This window comes from Dothidotthia symphoricarpi, assembly GCF_010015815.1.
Source record: "Dothidotthia symphoricarpi CBS 119687 unplaced genomic scaffold P153scaffold_8, whole genome shotgun sequence".
Taxonomy (NCBI): domain Eukaryota; kingdom Fungi; phylum Ascomycota; class Dothideomycetes; order Pleosporales; family Dothidotthiaceae; genus Dothidotthia; species Dothidotthia symphoricarpi.
In genome coordinates this window covers 599,639-618,107 of record NW_022985015.1, presented here as the reverse complement: position 1 = coordinate 618,107, position 18,469 = coordinate 599,639, and the positions used below count along the sequence as shown (strand labels likewise).

General features: G+C 36.3%; 5 protein-coding genes across 5 annotated transcripts; 3 read left to right on the top strand and 2 right to left on the bottom strand.

Annotated features, from left to right (window-relative positions):
• Nucleotides 1–9,077: 9,077 nt before the first annotated feature.
• On the top strand, nucleotides 9,078–11,071 carry P153DRAFT_365975 (uncharacterized protein). The gene is made up of 3 exons (XM_033667941.1): nucleotides 9,078–9,769; nucleotides 9,821–10,159; nucleotides 10,208–11,071. The coding sequence occupies exons 1-3, from the start codon at nucleotides 9,201–9,203 to the stop codon at nucleotides 10,935–10,937; spliced, it is 1,638 nt and encodes a 545-aa protein (XP_033524754.1). The 5' UTR covers nucleotides 9,078–9,200; the 3' UTR covers nucleotides 10,938–11,071.
• A 279-nt stretch (nucleotides 11,072–11,350) lies between these two features.
• On the top strand, nucleotides 11,351–12,760 carry P153DRAFT_384643 (uncharacterized protein; the record flags this gene model as incomplete). The annotated part of the gene is made up of 1 exon (XM_033670362.1): nucleotides 11,351–12,760. The coding sequence occupies one exon, from the start codon at nucleotides 11,351–11,353 to the stop codon at nucleotides 12,758–12,760; it is 1,410 nt and encodes a 469-aa protein (XP_033524753.1).
• A 375-nt stretch (nucleotides 12,761–13,135) lies between these two features.
• P153DRAFT_356146 (uncharacterized protein) lies at nucleotides 13,136–14,002 on the bottom strand (the record flags this gene model as incomplete). Its single annotated transcript, XM_033666624.1, has 1 exon — nucleotides 13,136–14,002. One exon carries the CDS (start codon nucleotides 14,000–14,002, stop codon nucleotides 13,136–13,138), a length of 867 nt encoding a protein of 288 aa, XP_033524752.1.
• Nucleotides 14,003–14,982: 980 nt separating this feature from the next.
• P153DRAFT_288195 (ubiquitin-conjugating enzyme E2 H) lies at nucleotides 14,983–15,787 on the bottom strand (the record flags this gene model as incomplete). The annotated part of the gene is made up of 5 exons (XM_033663587.1): nucleotides 14,983–15,122; nucleotides 15,177–15,358; nucleotides 15,441–15,555; nucleotides 15,605–15,642; nucleotides 15,735–15,787. 5 exons carry the CDS (start codon nucleotides 15,785–15,787, stop codon nucleotides 14,983–14,985), a joined length of 528 nt encoding a protein of 175 aa, XP_033524751.1.
• A 1,457-nt stretch (nucleotides 15,788–17,244) lies between these two features.
• On the top strand, nucleotides 17,245–18,328 carry P153DRAFT_375134 (3-methyl-2-oxobutanoate hydroxymethyltransferas-like protein; the record flags this gene model as incomplete). The annotated part of the gene is made up of 2 exons (XM_033669563.1): nucleotides 17,245–17,649; nucleotides 17,702–18,328. 2 exons carry the CDS (start codon nucleotides 17,245–17,247, stop codon nucleotides 18,326–18,328), a joined length of 1,032 nt encoding a protein of 343 aa, XP_033524750.1.
• Nucleotides 18,329–18,469: the final 141 nt, after the last annotated feature.

Below are 18,469 nucleotides of genomic sequence, written 5' to 3'. Positions count from 1 at the left end.
AGGTAGGCTAATAAGAGCTTAAATAGAAATACCTATAATAGAGCCTTTTCTCTTCTTATAGTTTATCTTAAACTACTAGAATTTTTAAAGTAAATAAATAGGTATTTAATTTACCTAGTTACCTTAATTAAACTTTATAAAAACCTTTTATAAAAAGAAAATAGTTTAGAAGAAATTTAGTACTAAATTATTTAAGTTTTCTTTAAGCTAGTTACTAAATCTAGCCTAAAAGCCTACTATACTAGGCCTATATCCTTATTACTAAGTTTTTATAACTTTAGTAAGTATAGCCTAGTTTATTATAAGTAACTACTAGGCCTCTATAAAGAGTTATATTTACTATTATTCCTAGATTATAATCTTTAAAAGTATAGTTATACTTACTATATATTATTATTAGTAACTTTATCTTTATAAGTTTTACTTTATTAAGTACTTATTAACTATATAGATAGTTTATTAGGCTCTATTACTTCTTTAGCTCTATTCTAAAGGCTTTATAATATATAATTATATAAAGTAAAAGCTTAATATAGAGTTTACTTATAATAATTTATTATTTATTTACTTTTTTATTATAGTTAGTATTTATACTAACTTATATAATTATTTATAGGCTAGCGTTATTCTTATAAAGTATATTACTAGTAGTCTTCTTAAAGGTTTATTTTATATAGGTAGTACTTACTTTAATATTAGTACCTATTATACTCTCTATAAAGTTTATAACTATAGTTTTTTTATAGAAGTCTATTAGCTCTTTATAAATAGTTTATTAGGTCTAATCCTAGTATCTTAAGTAGTATTTATTATTTATTTATATTTTAATAACTTTTTATAGTTATTAGTATATATAAAGTAAAGTAAAGTAGTATAGTATTATAGTAGTCTTAGAAGGCCTATATATATATAATAAATAGGTATAAAATACCTAAGTATTACTTTATAACTTTAATATTACTATACTAACTTTCTTTTTATTAACTTACTATACTTCTACCTTTTTATATTAGTAATATACCTTTACTTAAGTAGATTTATTAGCTTTTTACTAGTATAGCTTCTTAGCTTACTCTTACTTACTTCTAGTATATAAGCTATATTAACTTTCTTACTACTACCTTTTAAAAGTATCTTTTTAATAGCACTATTATATTATTTTTTAAGCTATAATAAAGTAATAAGCTGTACTATAAATATAAGGCTAGTTAAAGTATCTATAGTAGTTATTCTAATACTAAGACTAGAGGTTATACTAAAGTAAGTTTTCTATTTTATTTTATTTATACTTTATTTATTACTAACTTTAATAAATTCTACCTAAGTTTTATTATACTATTAATATTCTTAACTACTACTTTAAGTATACCTTATATAAAATTTAAAAGCTTACTAGCTTTATATTTACTACTAACTTTAATACGCTCTTTATAGATAACTAGGTATAAGCTAATTAAGTAAATACTTATACTTATACTAAGGCTTATTATAAGAGTTTTCTTAAGTATAATTATACTAAGTACTATACTATTACTAATAGTAGTCTTTTTACTATAGCTTTTAGTTAAGCTTATTAAGTTTCTACTTAGTATAACTTAAAGTAATATAAAGATAGTTTACTATTATTTTAGTATCTTTCTATTACTAATCTATTCTAGTTAGGTTTTAGTACTACTAGCCTATATTATTTTAATAATATTATTATTTATACTTCTATAAAAACTTACTTTCTATATAATAGTACTTTTAAGAATATTAACTAGTACTTTTACTACTATAGTACTAATATTCCTAATACTAAAAAGAAAGAAATTCTATTTTTACTATTACTTTAAAAGTATTTTTATCTAGTAGCTTCTTATACTCTTAGTTAGAAGGTAGCTAGTAGTACTTCTAAAAAAGCTTTTATTACTAGCTCTTTTAGTTTTTTAATAGCTAAGTATAACTTTAGTAGTATTAGTTTTAACTTTATAGTATTTTAATAGGTAACTATAAAAGTTTTTTTAGTAAATATATATTTTAGTTTCTTTAAATAGTATAAGAAATAATAATTATAATTTTCTATTTTTACTAAGGCTTATATTATTTTATACTAGTTTATAATTTTAGTTTTAAAAGTAATTACTATACTATAGCTTTAGCTTTCTTTTCTTTCTTTCTTTAAGATATTCTTTTTAAAATATTCTTATTTCTACTTTAGTAGATTATTAACTTCTAAATTTAGTAAAGTTTTTACCTTTTACTTATATTCTTTAAGTAGCTTATAAGTACTTTAAGATATATCTTATAAGTTTACTAAATAGTCTTAGAAGATCTTATTATAGTAATTAAGATTCTTAAGTAGTTCTTAGGTAGTATCTTTATTAGACTAACCTAGCTACTTTACTTTATACTTTTACTCTTAGGTAGTAGTATTATAGTATTTTATAATTTCTTTAACTTTATACTTATTTCTAAGTAAAGTATTTTTTAGAAGTTATATAGGCTTTAGCTAGAAGCTCTTTTTAGTAAAAAGTTTCTACTATAGTTTAAGTAATAATATATTAAATATAAAATATATATACTTTATAAAGAGTAGTAGTACTAGTTTATAAGCTAATTTCTTAATATACTTTATAATTATAAAGAGCCTAAGGTACTTAATATTAAATTTCTTTAAAAGCTACTTAGTAGTAATATTTTTTACTTAAAAAAGTACTTATTTACTCTTAGTATAGTATTTCTTAAAGTACTTAGTATTATACTATTTTATTATACTTTTTTAAGTATACTTAAAGCTCTACTTTACTTCTTTCTATATTTTTTACTATTAAGTAAGTCTTTTAGTAACTTACTAGTAAAGCTTTAGTACCTTTATATTCTTATTTTAAACTTTAGAAAGTTATCTTAATAAGTACTTATTTAGAATTCTATTAAAGCCTTTTAGGTTTAACCTAAATACTACTTTAATAAAGTATTCTTTATATATAAAGTATACTTTAAAGTTATATATATATTTAATATATAATAATAATAAAACCTAGTTATTCTACTTATAGTTTATATAGATATATAAGTATATTTTAAGCTTCTAGTTTAGCCTTTTAGTTTAATTATTAGTTTAGAAGTAGAATACTATACTTAGGTAATAATTAATTTTAAAGTAGTAGTATATATTTAACTAAAATTAACTAGTAAATACTAAGCTATAATCTAATAGTAAAGTATCTAGAAGTCTTTATTTTAAGAATACTTTTTTAAGAAGTAGTTTAGTTACTTTCTAAGATAAAATTATTTTAGTTATATAAAGGTAGTAAATATACTTACTAAACTTATCTACTAATACTAGAATTAAATAATATATATTTCTTAGATTATCTTTTAACTTAAGTAAGTTAATAATAAAGTCTAAAAAGTAATATTACTATATTATATTAGATATAAAGAAAGATACTAGTATCTTCTATAGCTTATACTATTAAATCTTATATAACTAGTAAGTAGTATATCTTTTAATATATTTATAGATATTTAGTTTAAAGTATAGCTAGTAATACTTTTTTATAAAAAAATCTCTAGTTTTTTTAACTTTATAGTAACTTTCTATAAGATTATTATAGTTCTTTATAAGTATATTTTAGTATAAAGTAATATTATTAAGAATTTATACTTTTCTACTTTTATATAGAATACTACTAGAGTTAACTTTCTATAAGGTAGTACTTTTAATTACCTTATTATCTTTCTATATTACTAGCGCTTTATTTATAAAATAGGCTTTATTCTATTCTTAAACCTATTTAATAAAATTAGAAAGATATTCTAGAATTTTTAGTATATTAGTATTTTCTCCTTATATAGCTTTATTTATAAGGTATATAAAGGCTAAGACCTAATTATTAAGCTTATAGTCTAATACTATAGCTATATTAAAGTTCTACTTTTAAGCTTTAAATAATTTAAATTAACTCTAACTATTATAGCTTATAGAAGAGCTATTAACAGCTAAGAGTAATATACTACTAGTAACTAAACTACTATTAAGAAATTTCTATTTAGAAACTATTTTAAAGAGTTAATAAAGCTATACTAGCTTACCTTTAAAGTAGTCTTCTACTAAGATTACTTAATTAATTAGTTAAGCTTTAGACTTTTAAAAAGTCTATATTTAAAGCTTTTATTAAAGTATAAGTAGTATTATATTATAAAGTACTTATTATTTTTTAACTATAAAGCTTTATATATAGTTAAAGTATTTTAAAAGACTATTAGCTAGGTTCTTTAGTTTTAGCTTATATTTAACTTTAAAGTTAAATTAAGCTAGCTTTTTTATCTAATATACTTATTTAGAGAAGAGTTTCTTTATAGTTATAAAGTACTAAAGGTTATTATAATTAAAAAGGACTTAGATTATAAATAAAGTATATTTAAGGTAGTATTTCTATTACCTAAATAATTCTATAATTATAGAAAGCTCTTTATTATATATATACTATTAAATTAATAGGCTAGTAAACTTATAGCTTTAAAATACTACTAGCTTTTAATAAAGATTAGTTACTAGCTTAAATATTTAAGGCTAAAGTAAAATTACTACTATAGTAAAGTTTAATATATTAGTTAAAACTATTACTAGCTTTACTAGATTAAAGTACTAAAGTATAAAGGCTTTTATAAACTTTAATTAAATAAAGAAGAAGGCCTTATAAACCTTATTAGGCTAACTTTATAGTTAATACTATTTTATTAAACTTTTTTAAGTTTTCTTTAAGTTTTTCTTCTTTTTCTTATCTATACTAGCTTTTATAGAGGCTAGTACTAGAAACTAGATAGCTATTATATAGTCTACTAGTAGGTATATAATACTAAAGTAGTTATAGATAAATCTTTTATAGAAGTTTATAAAACCTAAAAATACTTAGATATCTTTATATCTCTTAGGCTCTAGCTACTCTTTAATAGTTTATACTCTTACTAGGTTTATAACTATACTACTAGAGGTAACTATAAAGCCTAGAAACTTTATAAAATTTATTAAAAAAATATTTTTTCTTACTTTATAATATAAGCTTTACTTAATAAGCCTATTAAGAATCTCTTTAATATAAGTATTCTAATCTTCTTTATTCTTAAAGTAAATTAAGATATTATCTAAATATACTATATAGGTATAATCTACTAGGCTACTTAAAGCTTTATAGATATAAAATTAGAATATTACTAGTATATTTACTAATTTAAAAGATATAACTAAGTACTTAAAATAGCTATACTTTATTTTAAAGGCTATCTTCTACTTATTACTTTTTCTAATCTATAGCCTATAATAGGCTTTATAAAAGTTAAGCTTAAAAAAGATAACTACTTTTAATAATTAATCTAATATCTTACTTATAAGTAAGATAAAGTATTAATTCTTAATTATAACTTTATTTAGTCTATAATAGTTTATGTAAAGACTTATTATTTTATTAGCTTTTAGTAAAAAGAGAATTAAAGTACTTATAAGTAATTTACTAGAATAAATCTATTTCTTCTTTTAAGCTATATTAAAGTAGTCTTATAGAATTTCTAGCTTATAGCCAAAGAAGTTATAAATAGAGAAATTTAAAACTATAGTTTTTAGCTTTAAGTTAATAAAGTAATTATATTTTTTATTAAGTTAAAGTATACTTACTTAATACTTACTAAATATAAGCTACTTATAGTATAGCTTTTTTAGTATAAATTTTAATTTATTTAGATTAAGTATATTATTTCTAACTACTAGATATAAAGTATTTATTTTAATATTATTAGTTAAAATATAAGCTATACCTAAAGGTAGTCTAGCTTAATTAGAGTTCTTATTATATATACTAGTAACTATTTAATAAGCTACTATTTTTAGTAGCTAGGCTAAGTTTAGATAGTTCTATATATAGTAGTAAAAATAATTAATAATCTCTAAAAACTTATTTTTTAACTAAAGAATCTTCTTTTAGTAATAGTACTTTATATCTTAAACTATATTTCTTTCTAGTTATACTCTACCTATAAGTATAGGTATTTTATAGTCTTTTTATAAAAGTTCTTTATATAAGGCTTTTTAGCTACTAAGTAGAAACTTATATACTAGATTACTAGAGTAAAGAATATATACTTTTTCTTTTAAACTTATATTATTTAGTAGTTATTTTATAAAAAGTAACTAAATTCTATTAGTATTATTTACCTACTATTTAAACTTACTTATTAAGAAGTAGATTTTTAGATCTGCCTTTTATAGCTAAAAGTATTCTAGTATAAAGTTATAACTTATAAAGTTTACTACTTAGAATATCTAAAAGCTTACTTCTTTAGTAGTTTTTCTTATATTACTATATAAAAGTATAAGTTTATATAGTTTAAGAATATTTAAATAGTTACTATTAATAAAGCTTACTACTAGCTTTTAATAAAATAGACTATAAAAAAGATTTCTTTTCTTAACTATATATTAGTTAATAATATTAATCTCTACGCCTAAGTTATATAGTATATAAAGAAGTATTATAGACCTATTAAACCTTTATAAAATTATAGTAACTTTAATATAAGTTTATTTCTCTTTTAACTTTAGCTTTAGCTATAATAAAAAAAGATTTATAATTAGAGCTTCTTTTTTTTTAAGCTTTAGCTCTTTAAGTTTTAAAGTTAGTTAGTATTAGTTTTTTAATTTAGTTTTTACTAACTTTTTTCTTTATTATCTTAATTATTACTAGTATTTACTACTTACCTACTACTTTAGTTCTAGGCCTAAGGTAAAGTACTAGTAGATTAGTTCTAGTACTATTTTAAAGGTTTAAAGTTATATCTTTTTTTATAGCTACTTTAAGTTAAAGAAGTAACTATTTATTTAGGCTTTATAAAGTCTAATAGTTTTAACTTTATTTTTATACCTATAGTAGTTTTTATATTATAAAGAGCCTACTTAAATTCTAACTATTTAGTAATAGTCTTTAATACTCTATTATACTAAATCTCTTATTAGTAAGCTTTAAGGGCCTTTACCTATACTAAAAAGATCTTTAACCTATTATTTATACTACTATTTATAAGCTTAAAGAAGCTTTAATAAAGTAGAGATTCTTTATAATTTAAGTATAGTAAAAATATATTAACTAAGTTATTAGTATACTACTTAAAGTTTTAAAACTTTAAATAGTTTTTATATTATATAAAGACTAAGTTTTATACTAGCTTCTACTTCTTTATATAAATATTAGCTTAGGTATAGATTACTTTTTTATTAATCTTTTATTAGATTAATTTTTAGTATACTTTATATTAGATAGTACTTCTTACTTAATAAGTTCTAGTTATAGAGTTCTTTAGTATTTAGGTATACTTAAATACTATATTTATATTCTTAACCTACTAATCTACTTATTAAGAGGTAAAGATATAGAATTCTATACCTAATTTAGGCTTAAGGTTTACTATATTAAGTACCTTAATTAGCTTTTCTACTATATTAGATATTAACTAGAAAGGCTTTACTAAAGTAGTAAAGTATCTTAGGCCTAAGTACTATAAAGTAACTTAAAAGTACCTTTTTAGAATTATAATATATTCTAGGCTAGTATCTTAAAGTTATTTTTTTAAAAGTTTACTTAAAATTAATTAAATATACTACTTACTACTTAGTAAAGCTACTTATATATAGACTCTTAGAAGTAATTTTTAAAAAAGTTATAAAATACTAAACTAGTAAATTACTTTTAAAACTTTATTAATACTACTTCTTAGCTATATTTTAAAGAAAAGTATATAGCTTATTTTTTTAATTAAAAGTTATTTTAAAAGGCTTTTATATATTTTCTTAAGTAGCTAGTTCTTTATTAAGAAGTAAGTTACTTTTTACTTAAATATATCTTTTTCTTTATTTAAGCTTTTTATATTTTTAATATAGGTAGCTAAGCCTTACTTTAAAGCTAGGTTACTTTTAGTCCTAAATAAGAATACTATTAGGCCTTCTTTAGGTATAATACTTTATTCTTTTTAAAGAGGCATTATTTTTTTATTAAAGAAAATAGCTTTTATTTATTTTAAATTAACTACTTTTTTTAAAAAGAAGTATAAAGGATTTAAATTATAAGAGTACTATAAATAGGTAATTAAAATATAAAATAAATAGGTATTTATTAAGAAATTAGATAAATCTTTAAAGTATAAGCCTTAGAAATTTATAAGTACTATCTACTAGAGCTCTAAAGGCCTTATACCCTTAGCCTAGAAGTTTACTAGAGGTAGGCTAACAGAAGCTTAGATAGAAATACCTATAATAATAAGCTACTTAAAAATAGTAAATATAATTATAAAAAAGTTCTAAAAGAAATCTTCTTTATATATAAACTTTATAAGACTATAAAGGCGTAATAGAGTAAGTTTATAAGTATAAGTAAGCTTAAAAAATAGATTATAAGCTAATATATACTAAAAAGATACTATTTAAGCTTATTATAAAGTTAGTCTTTCTATAGTAGTAAGTAAAGAAGAATATAACTAATAGTTATAATCTATATATAAATTCTATAAGTATATTAAGAATAGATTATAATAGAATAGAAGAGTTTTACTAAAGTATATACTATATATAACTAATATAAGGCCTTAAAGTAATTAGTATAAAATACTATAATTTCTTTATTAACTTTATAGCTATTATAGAAGATTAGAAATAACTTTTAATAAACTATAAAAAAGAAATTAGGCTATATTATAAAAAAAGAATACTTTAGGTAGACTATAATAAACTTATAAATCCTATTTATAAGTATTACTATTTAAAATTTAATAAAAAAAGAAGAAAATATACTTAAAGTAGTAAAACTATTAACTAAAGAGTAGTATAAATAAGGAAAATACTACTACGTAGGTAGTATAAATAGAAAATAATAACTTTATATAGTAATAGTAAAGGCTATAGAGGCCCTATAGGTATAAAAATTAGTTAGATAAGTAGTAGTAAGTTTTACTATTATTCTAATACGTTTTCTAGGCCTTGTAGGCCCCTAGGTAGTAAGTTAAATGTTGTCTGATTATATATTAGATTAATGCTAGCGAGGTTGACGAAAGACACGACACGGGTTTGTTAACAGGGTTCACGCCAAGCGAGGCGCCGCATAGACATCTGTGCATCTCCAGCACTCCAAGGTCAGGCCTCAGCATGCAGTCGCATCTTCCAACCACGATGCAGAATGAACTCGCGCCCCTTCACCCGTAACGCCCAGAAGAGCTTCCGCCCCGCCTTTGACTACCTGAGCAACTTCTCACGACCGAACGCGCAACACGCCCGCGACAGCAAGCGCAAGCAGTCGGACAGCTACGTGAGCCGTCGCCAGAACAGCACCAGCTCGCTCGATGACACGGACTTCTCCGACGTAGAACAGTACGCCAAAATGGACGGCGCACGACGGAGCCACTCGACGCAGAACTCGCTGTCGGAGCTGCAGCCTGCCGTGCCGCTGATCGATATCAGCAGTCGCAGCACCAGCCCCTACCCGCGCACTCGCAGCGCTACGCAGAGCGAGGACGAGGACGACTACTATGAGCCGGCGAGCAGCATACGGCCGCTGGTAAGCCGCGACATGGGCAGAGGAGCGACATCGTGGAAGGGAGTGTTCAGACAGGGGGGGCTAGGGGGCTTCTTGTTTGGGACGTGGCTGGGCTGGCAGATATGGGTTGGCCTGCTGGTATTTTGGGTGGGCGGCTGTGGATTCGGCCTGTTGCTCATGAATAGGTTCATCATGTTGACGGGCGTCTACAAGTGAGCATCTCAATCAGACAGGGCCTGGCCTGTGGAAGCTAATCGAGACAGGTTCCCCTTTCCGCTCACAGGCACATACATCCAGCTCCTCCTGACGCACACCATGCTCATCACCTTCTCCAGTCTCACGCGTGGTCTTGCGAGTCCTCTGCGTAAGCTGGGTCTTGGTGCTGCCGTCGCACCTGCCATTCCAGTCGCACCACAAGGAGGAGCTTTCAGGGGAGGGGGCAAGCAGCTCACTGTCCTGCAGTTCGGACGCTGGTTGTCCAACGGTTCGGGTGGCATAGCAGGTGGTGGTTTGTTCGAATTCGAATACCACGTCGCCAAGCAGGTTCTGCCACTCGCCGTTATATTCCTCGTCAAAGTGCTTCTCAGCAACTTCTCGTTCGCGTACGTCACTTCGAAGTATACTACGTCTTCATGCTAACACGACTCCAGTTATGCACCCCTTCCCGTCTACCAGCTCGCCCGCATTGGCGTCACACCATTTGCCATAATCTTCTCCTGCATCCTACAAAAGGAGAACCACAGCGGCGGTACCCTCTCTTCCGCCCTTGTCGCAACCCTCAACCTTCTCTTCGCTACTCTCCGGTCGAACGTCCGAGTGACCTGGGAGTCCATCGTCGCTGGCGTCTTCTCCTCGCTCTTCGTTGCCTTGTACCCCATCCTGCTGCTCCGCACCTACCGCATCCTCCTAGCTGGCCTTGTCCCGCTGGGCGACGTGCTCACTGGCTACCCCTCAAGTGCTGAGGAAGTCGGCAACAGGGAGGAGACGCGTGCATACTTCCGTACACTGCACTACACGTCCCTTCTCTCTCTAATAATCCTAACGCCTATTGTCGTGCTGTCTGGCGAACTCGGTGCCATCTACCACAACATCCCGTTCCTCGACGTACCATTCTTCTGGTTCATGATCTGGTGCGGCGCGCTTGGTTCGTTCGCCGTCTTCTCCTCCACACTGCTCCTCGTCAAGGCCACGTCCCCCCTTACAGCGACCTTCATACAAGTCCCCCGGAGCGCGTTCCAGCTCGTGATGCTGAGCATGTTCAAAATGCCCGCGCACAGCTGGATCGGCGTGGTGCTGTGCTGGATTAGTAGTGTTTGGTTTTTGGTGTTGAGGCGGAATGAAACGAGATCAAAGGATCGTTTAAAGTTGGAGGGAAGGTAATGGCAGGAGCGTAGCATAACCAGACTACTACCTTGCTTAAATAGTAGATTTTGTGATTTTAATGCTAATTTTACCACACAATTTTTTCGCAAACCGTACGCGGTGAGCGTCTTCATACGACTCACGCGCTGAGAGCTAGCTTCTTACAGTTAGGTGGTATCTTCCTCGATGCGTCATCGCTATCCTTCTCTCACCATCACCACACTACACTACCACCCCAACTACACACAGCTGTTTCACGATCAGTACTAGCACATGCAGCTCTCATATACTTTGATGTAGCATTTCTGCCTCCAAAAAGCGCTTCATGGCTATCGGCATGAATCATCACGAACTCGTATGAGCAACTTTGGATAAAGGTCGCGTGCTATCACTCGAATCCAAGTTTTTTTCGTCAGCTAGAAAAGAAACCCATGGTAACTCGACTCGATCAAGTCGAGAAGGTATATCAACTAATCGTTCTTGCTGTCTCCCAGGAATCCAACAGCATGCTCTCGAACATTCCATTTCTGCCTCCCGAGATCCATCGCATTATCTCGCAATATGTTGACCGCGCTGACCTCCCGAGCTATCGCCTCGCAGACAAAGCTCTCGCGCAGATAGGTGCCGAAGAACTGTTTAGGACAATCACGATCCAATACAGCTCAACAAGTATAACTCGGCTTAACTGTCTCAGAAGCAGTTCGAATCTTCGCAAGTATGTTGAGACTCTGATATGGGATACCAATACCTGGAGAATACCCAACGTACGTGATTTTAAGGAATGGGAACGCTATTTTTCCAACAAAGTGGAGGATACATACATCTGGAGACGCGTTGAGCCCCGATACGTACAGCACCTGACGCGGATCAGACGAAACCGCCAAGAATGGGAGGTATATGCAGATCGACTAGAAGACGAGAGACGTGCCAGAGGGCATCTCCACAACAAATTGGAGAGCTTGCTTGTGGGATTCGACAACTTGGGCAGAATTGACGTCGTCAACGGCGTAATAATTCCTAGTCATCGAGGCGTTGAAAAGATTTACGACGAGCTTTTTCGTTACCCAGGCGATTCTGACGTATATCGCAAAGGTGAAGGTCTCTTCAGTAACGGGCGTCACGTCGACGCGTCTTCTCGACCTGCCGTTCGCGCATTCTCCGCCGTGGTCGCTCTATCCAACCTTAGGCTGAAGGAACTGAAGATCAACACCCTGTGCTGGCAAGCATTCAGATCTCAAATTTGTCCAACTGCTGCTTTAAAGAGACACCTGACAACCCTCTACATTCGACTCACATCACGAGCCGAGTACAACTATGACTCGTTTCACTCCTACCACGAAATCGTGCAAGCACGCCATGATCATTCAACAGGCTCCTTTTCAGACTTCTTAACAGATCTTCCAAACCTTGAATCGCTACGTCTCGATTTCAAGGATACAACAAATCTCACAGACGAATCAGTACACTATCACCCTACAATATTCGAAAGCACCTTTCGCTCCGAATATACGTGGCCCAGTCTGCGAAAACTGTCGCTGCGTAATTTCGAAACCACTCCCGAAGCCCTGCTATCCCTGCTGCAGCGGCAGAAGTCGACCCTGAAAACCCTCACGCTGCAGAAAACCATTATCGGGTCCGAAGAAGACGATGCACGGCCGAGTATGGAATGGGTCGAATTGATCCGGGAAATACGCAGCATGTTGCAGTTGGATGACGAGAGCTGGGCTAACGCGCTGGGAGTCCAGGTTGGGGTGGACTGCATATTTACGAGCTTTGATGCATATGAAATGCTCGCAGCTGCTGCTACAACGTTGCCAGTCGAAGGCGGTGAAGTTTGTTGAAGATGGCCGGAATCGTCAAGGCTGGATGACGTCCATTCATGAAGCACTTGGATTTTGGGCAGAGTTGGGTATGAAATTCCTGAAAGGTCATCAACGCAGTAGGAAGAACATCTCATACGGAACACTTTATCGGGAAGATGTATTCATACTACCTACTTGTAACTATCTAGCCCCATAACTGCACATCGCAGCTCCCATCGAGTAGGGGGTATCAATCACACCGCCCACCGCCATTCCCAAAGCCCCAGATAAGTGTCCAGCTAGTGTCAACAAATCCCGTTATCAGAGACTGTCATATAACCCTTTCCTGAACTTTCGGTTCTTAGCACCAGCGAAAAAGCGCAAGCAGCCCAGCAACTCTCAACACAGCACTGCTCACTTAGAAACCCTCTGCATAGCCATTCGCAACTCCATCCGATCAAGCGGGGCCTTCTTCCGCTCCCTAGGCAGCGGCTTCCCCGCGAAAATGGCGCGCAATTTGGGATTCTGAACGAGTCTCTTGACGGGGTCTTTGCCGCGGTAGGGGTTGACGGGGCGTTTTGTAGTGGTGGTGGGGAGAGACGTTAGGGGTTTGTTGAAGAGGCGGATTGGGGCGGGGGGCTTGGAAGGGAGAGGTAGGGAGAAGGAGGGACATGATGGAACCTTTGATGGAATCTTGGGGGGTTGTGGGGAGATTGCCAGCTGGGTGGGTTGGGAACTGCAGAAGAGGGGGGTGGAAGGACTTGTGGTGTAGTTGATGTGGTTGTTGGTGATGTCGATGTTGATATTCGAGTCTTTGTGTTGAGCGTGTACAGTTTTCCTCGCGTGAGCGCCATCTTCGAGTGTAAAACCATGGGGCTTTGCACCGGTGAAGCGGTACTGTAGGCTGCCAACTTGCTGGGGACGAGGTGGATCAGTACCGCCATGGTCGACGTGAAGTTGCCTGTCTCGAGCCGCCACGCTGTCTGTCAGACGAGTGCGACTGGCATTATCTTGAGTAGCACCATACTCTCCTCCCGTCATGCGGTCCACGAGACGGCGTGTAGGAGTAGGAGGAGGCGGTCGGTCTCGACGTCCATCCCGCTGGCGTCTACGCTGCACTTCTCTAACCCTCTCTCTAGCTCGATCTCGGTCTCGATCACGTCGCCTTGCAGCGTCGATACCAGCCCCCGTGTTGGCCTGAATGCGTGCACCTGTTGCACCACCAGCCGCAGTGCGGTGGCCAGTGTTTCTGTGCGCTCCACGCGTGTAGAAAGGAGCCATCTTGAATGGAGAATAGAACTATTTGATTAGTCTGGGGAAACCCTGAGCGCTATACACCGCGCTGGCGGGGTTGGTTGAGTCCACTTGTGGTTCAGGTGTGCTTGTTGTTGCGTGGTGGTGGCCGCCATAACACCGCCTTGCGCGTTGTTTGTTTATATGCTGCCTGGCGCGACGGCGTTATCGGGGGACGACAGGACGATAAGGACTGGTTCCTTTGGTGAAAGGGAAGAGGAAAGTTAAAGTGAAAGTGAAAGGGAATAGTTGATTGGGTCGGGGTGGAGCCTGGTGACGCTGGGATGGGATGGGATATCGTTCTTTGCCGTGGACCTTGTTTTGAAAACAGAACAAACAGGAACAGTGTTACGGGTTTGAAGTATCGGAATATATCTACGAGCACCGTCTTATAACGATAGTTTCGGTCTCCGACCTCTTGAAACTTCCCTATGGGCATTCTGCTAGAGTGACGAGGGAGTCGGGCATACCAACCTTTCTGGGGCCTAGCCAGTAAACTCGGTGTTACGTTGTGCTGTTGTAGTGATGTCTGGAGGCAAACATACTACAAAAAACAGATACCGGTAGAGAGGAAAAGGATGAACCAACGACTGAGTGACTTGATGTTATAGACAACTACGAAACGACCTATAAACAAGATTCTTGCGTTGAGACCAAATTGACTTCCGACGACAAGACGAAGAGAGAGAGAGGGCAAGTTGAGAAGCAAGAATATATCAAGTGTATAAATAGATGAAAATATCGTTACCACATATAATACCCAACGCCACCACACCCAAAAGTGTACCCAACAGACGGAAGGCTTTCCAATACCTCACGCCCTGAACAACAGTAATCCAAATCCAAACTCAATAGCCCAACTGGAAAAGGGAGGGCGTACAATGATGATCCATCATGTCCGTACGCCTGGGAGCGCCTTGAACGTCCACTTGCATAATCTGACTCCAACTGATTCTCACAAAGACATTCTAAATGTCGTCCATATTCCCCGCTGCCTCATCCTCATCACCCGACTCGTAACTCCCTACGGAGCTCATTTCGTCGTCATCGTCGTTGTCTTGATCCGAGTCCTCCGAGATGTCTTTCGAGGCGTATTTCTGCACATACTCTGTATTATTTTAGCGCCTACCCGCCACTCGCATCGCATGCTATGTATATATACCCTTAACTTTAACTTCGTAGCTCTTGGGCTCCCGCATGAGCAGCGCGGCTGCTTCGCCGTTGAGAGGGTCGGTGGGGTTTGGGTAGCGGAGGAGTTGCGGGAGGAAGACTTCGAAGATGTTGATCATGTCGTACATGGGGGACCAGGTTTGGTTTATGACATCGAGGCAGACGGAGCCGGAGCTGGGAGTATTCAGTTAGCATGCTTGGAGGAAGTTGGTCAAACGTGTAGGGAGGCATGGAGAAGGAGTCTGGCATAGCGTACAGTTCATCGATGTTGGGGTGAAATATCCTGTTCACGAAGCCGATGCTAGGGCTCTTGTAGGGATACTGGTCGGGGAGCTCGACATGGATCTTCCAGAGGCCGCCTTGGAAAGGAGCTGCATCTCGTTAGTCACGTCCTTGTAGTGTAGTGCGAAGTGTACGTACTCTCTTCAGGGCCCTTAAATCTGACGTAGAACTCTTGCCTGCGTGCGTTAGCGACATTGCGACGGACTTGTAACTCAGCGACGAGAGACACGAACACTGCAGCAAGGTCAGCGACAATCCATACAAAAACAAAGAAAGAGGCATACTGTTATCGTTGACCAGCGTGACCTCATAGTCACTCATGAGCCTGGTAAGTATTAGTCGCTGTTCCAGCGGCGCAAGGCATTCCGTGGCTCGACATACATCCTGCACAGCTATTAGCATACTATGCACCACCCCACGACTTTGGCAACCTACTTCATAACCTACAACCATTGCAAAACACGCTGGTCAGCTCTTGCTCTCAAGTGTACATCGTCCCGGTGTCAACATCACCTACATCCGTCTCGATGCGTCTCTTTGGGGAACTCATATCGGCGAGTATCTATCGTAGGCGTCTCTCTTCGCTGTCCCTTATGTTGAAGTCTGGTTCGATCGCGGGCTATGACAGGTTGCGCCGATAAGTCGCGGTGGATGACGATCGCGGGGCGGTGGAGGGGCAGACGCGCTGGCGCTACGTCGGTGCTTTGTTGGCGGTAAACGGATGCTTGTGGTGTTGGATGGACGCTCGCCGAGATACAGGAACAACGTGATGCTCGAGGATGGGGTAGTTAGGGAGTAGGAAGGAAGAGTACTGAGCTGGTCGCGGTCGATTGATGATCGCTGCCGGGAAGTTACGCTTGGGTTCGGCAGCGCATCGCCGAGACATGGTGCCACCGCGTAGTCATGCGGGTGACTAGTCGAGTGGGGATGTGTAAAGTAGTCACAATGAACAAAACGTCAATTTTTGTTATCTACAACATTGATCTTATCTGTTTAGTGGCTGTCTTGGCTGTCTGTTATGTCAGTACGACTTGTTTCCAGATGTTGGTAGATGCACCGTAAAGGATAGAAGACCAAGACATCGGTCTTGAACGGCACTCGACAGGCTCTACTGTCAAGTCGAAGCCAAAAGTCAAACCCTATAATTTGGAGGCCGGTCAATCTCTACGACGAGCTCTGCATCGCTACCCCTACAGAATCAACAACGCAACTTCTAAGGCTGACGACTGTACGTGTATGCTAGCATGTCAACATACTAACACGGCTTTCTTACAACCTCTCCTGGCGACAAAGCGAGCATCGTACACTCCAAAAGCATGCTTGCTGGCTGACACCAATCGCATTGAAGCAATGCCGCGTCTCCTCCGAGGTCGCGACGCACAGACAATGGCCTCTAATCACCACGAACCAGACACTCTCGGACACATATTCCCAACGACCAGAAAGCTCCAGACTTCCTCTTCCATACCGCTACCCGAAAGAGTCGAACAAACATGCGGGGGGCTCCAGGCAAACAGTCGACTCGCGAGATAGCAGAGTCCAAGAAAGGGGGGACCCTGCCGAGTTGAACGCACGGACTGTAGCCTCGGTCCGCTACCCACCCCAGAACTCCCAAGTATAAGCTCTTCTGCGCAACTCTCTGAACAGCTGCTTATAAGCAAATTGCGCCGCCCCTCAGCCATGACTCCTCAACACTTGTCCGTACTGTCCTTGCGGGCGCGAAGAAATTTTCTTACTTGCAATAACAATCACCACCTCGCTTTCCCGACATAGTCGCGATGTCGCGTGCCTTACTCAACACCGCTCGAACGGCTTCTTACATAAGTCGAACAAGACCACGTCTCACCTCATCGTTGCTGTCGATTCCGGGCGCCCTGGGGCCTACTCCTCAATCAAGATGGAGTTCTCATTCACCTATGGGCGCTGCGCCAGCGATAGTCCGCAAGCCTGTCACTATCAACACTCTCCAGAGTCTATATCGCAAGAACGAGCCTATCACCATGATCACTGCGCACGACTTTCCTAGCGCACACGTCGCCGACCATGCCGGAATAGACATGATACTAGTCGGAGACAGTCTTGCGATGGTTGCGCTAGGCATGGAAGATACAAGCGAAGTCGTCATGGAGGAGATGCTGTTGCATTGCAAATCAGTTGCTCGCGCGACAAAATCTGCGTTCACGGTATGCTGCAATACGCTCTGTCATTGTTGGTCAGTCTACTGACATACTATAGGTGGGTGACTTGCCCATGGGAAGCTATGAGATCTCTCCCGAACAGGGTCTAGCATCCGCCATCCACATGATCAAAGTCGGTCGTGTAAAGTCGGTCAAGCTCGAAGGCGGAAAGGAGATGGCGCCAACAATTGCCAAAATCACCGCAGCTGGCATACCCGTGGTTGCTCATGTTGGCCTTACACCTCAGAAGCAGAACTCCCTTGGTGGATTCCGTGTTCAGGGCAAGAATACCGCATCAGCGCTCAAGCTGCTTGAGGATGCTCTTGCAGTTCAGGAGGCAGGCGCTTTTGCTGTTGTAGTAGAAGCTGTTCCTGCCGAGGTTGCCACACTTGTCACGAAGAAGCTTAGCATTCCCACGATAGGCATTGGTGCCGGCAGCGGCTGCTCAGGTCAAGTCTTGGTTCAGACCGATATGCTTGGTAACTTCCCGCCTGGTCGTTTCCTACCCAAATTCGTCAAGAAGTATGGCGATGTTTGGGGCGAGTCCATAAGGGCAATCTCGCAGTACAAAGTCGAGGTCAAGGGTCGAGCCTATCCAGCACTCGAACATACGTACCCGATGCCACAGGAGGAGTTTAGCGAGTTCGAAAAGCTGATTGAGGAAAAGCGGAACACAGATTTGTGATAGCGGGATCATTTTGCATAGTCATTGGCGTTGGAGGCTGTCGTGTATCATACCCCACCCTACGTTAGTAGTGGCTTGCGTTCTTAATACTTCTAATAACTGCGTTTCCTGGAATAGGTATCGTTGGTGAGATATCGTTGG

Coding starts and splice junctions, on each gene's coding strand:
- P153DRAFT_365975 (XM_033667941.1), top strand. CDS start 9,201: ATGAACTCGCGCCCCTTCACCCGTAACGCCCAGAAGAGCTTCCGCCCC. Junction 9,770..9,820: donor ATGTTGACGGGCGTCTACAA/GTGAGCATCTCA, acceptor TAATCGAGACAG/GTTCCCCTTTCCGCTCACAG. Junction 10,160..10,207: donor CTCAGCAACTTCTCGTTCGC/GTACGTCACTTC, acceptor ACACGACTCCAG/TTATGCACCCCTTCCCGTCT.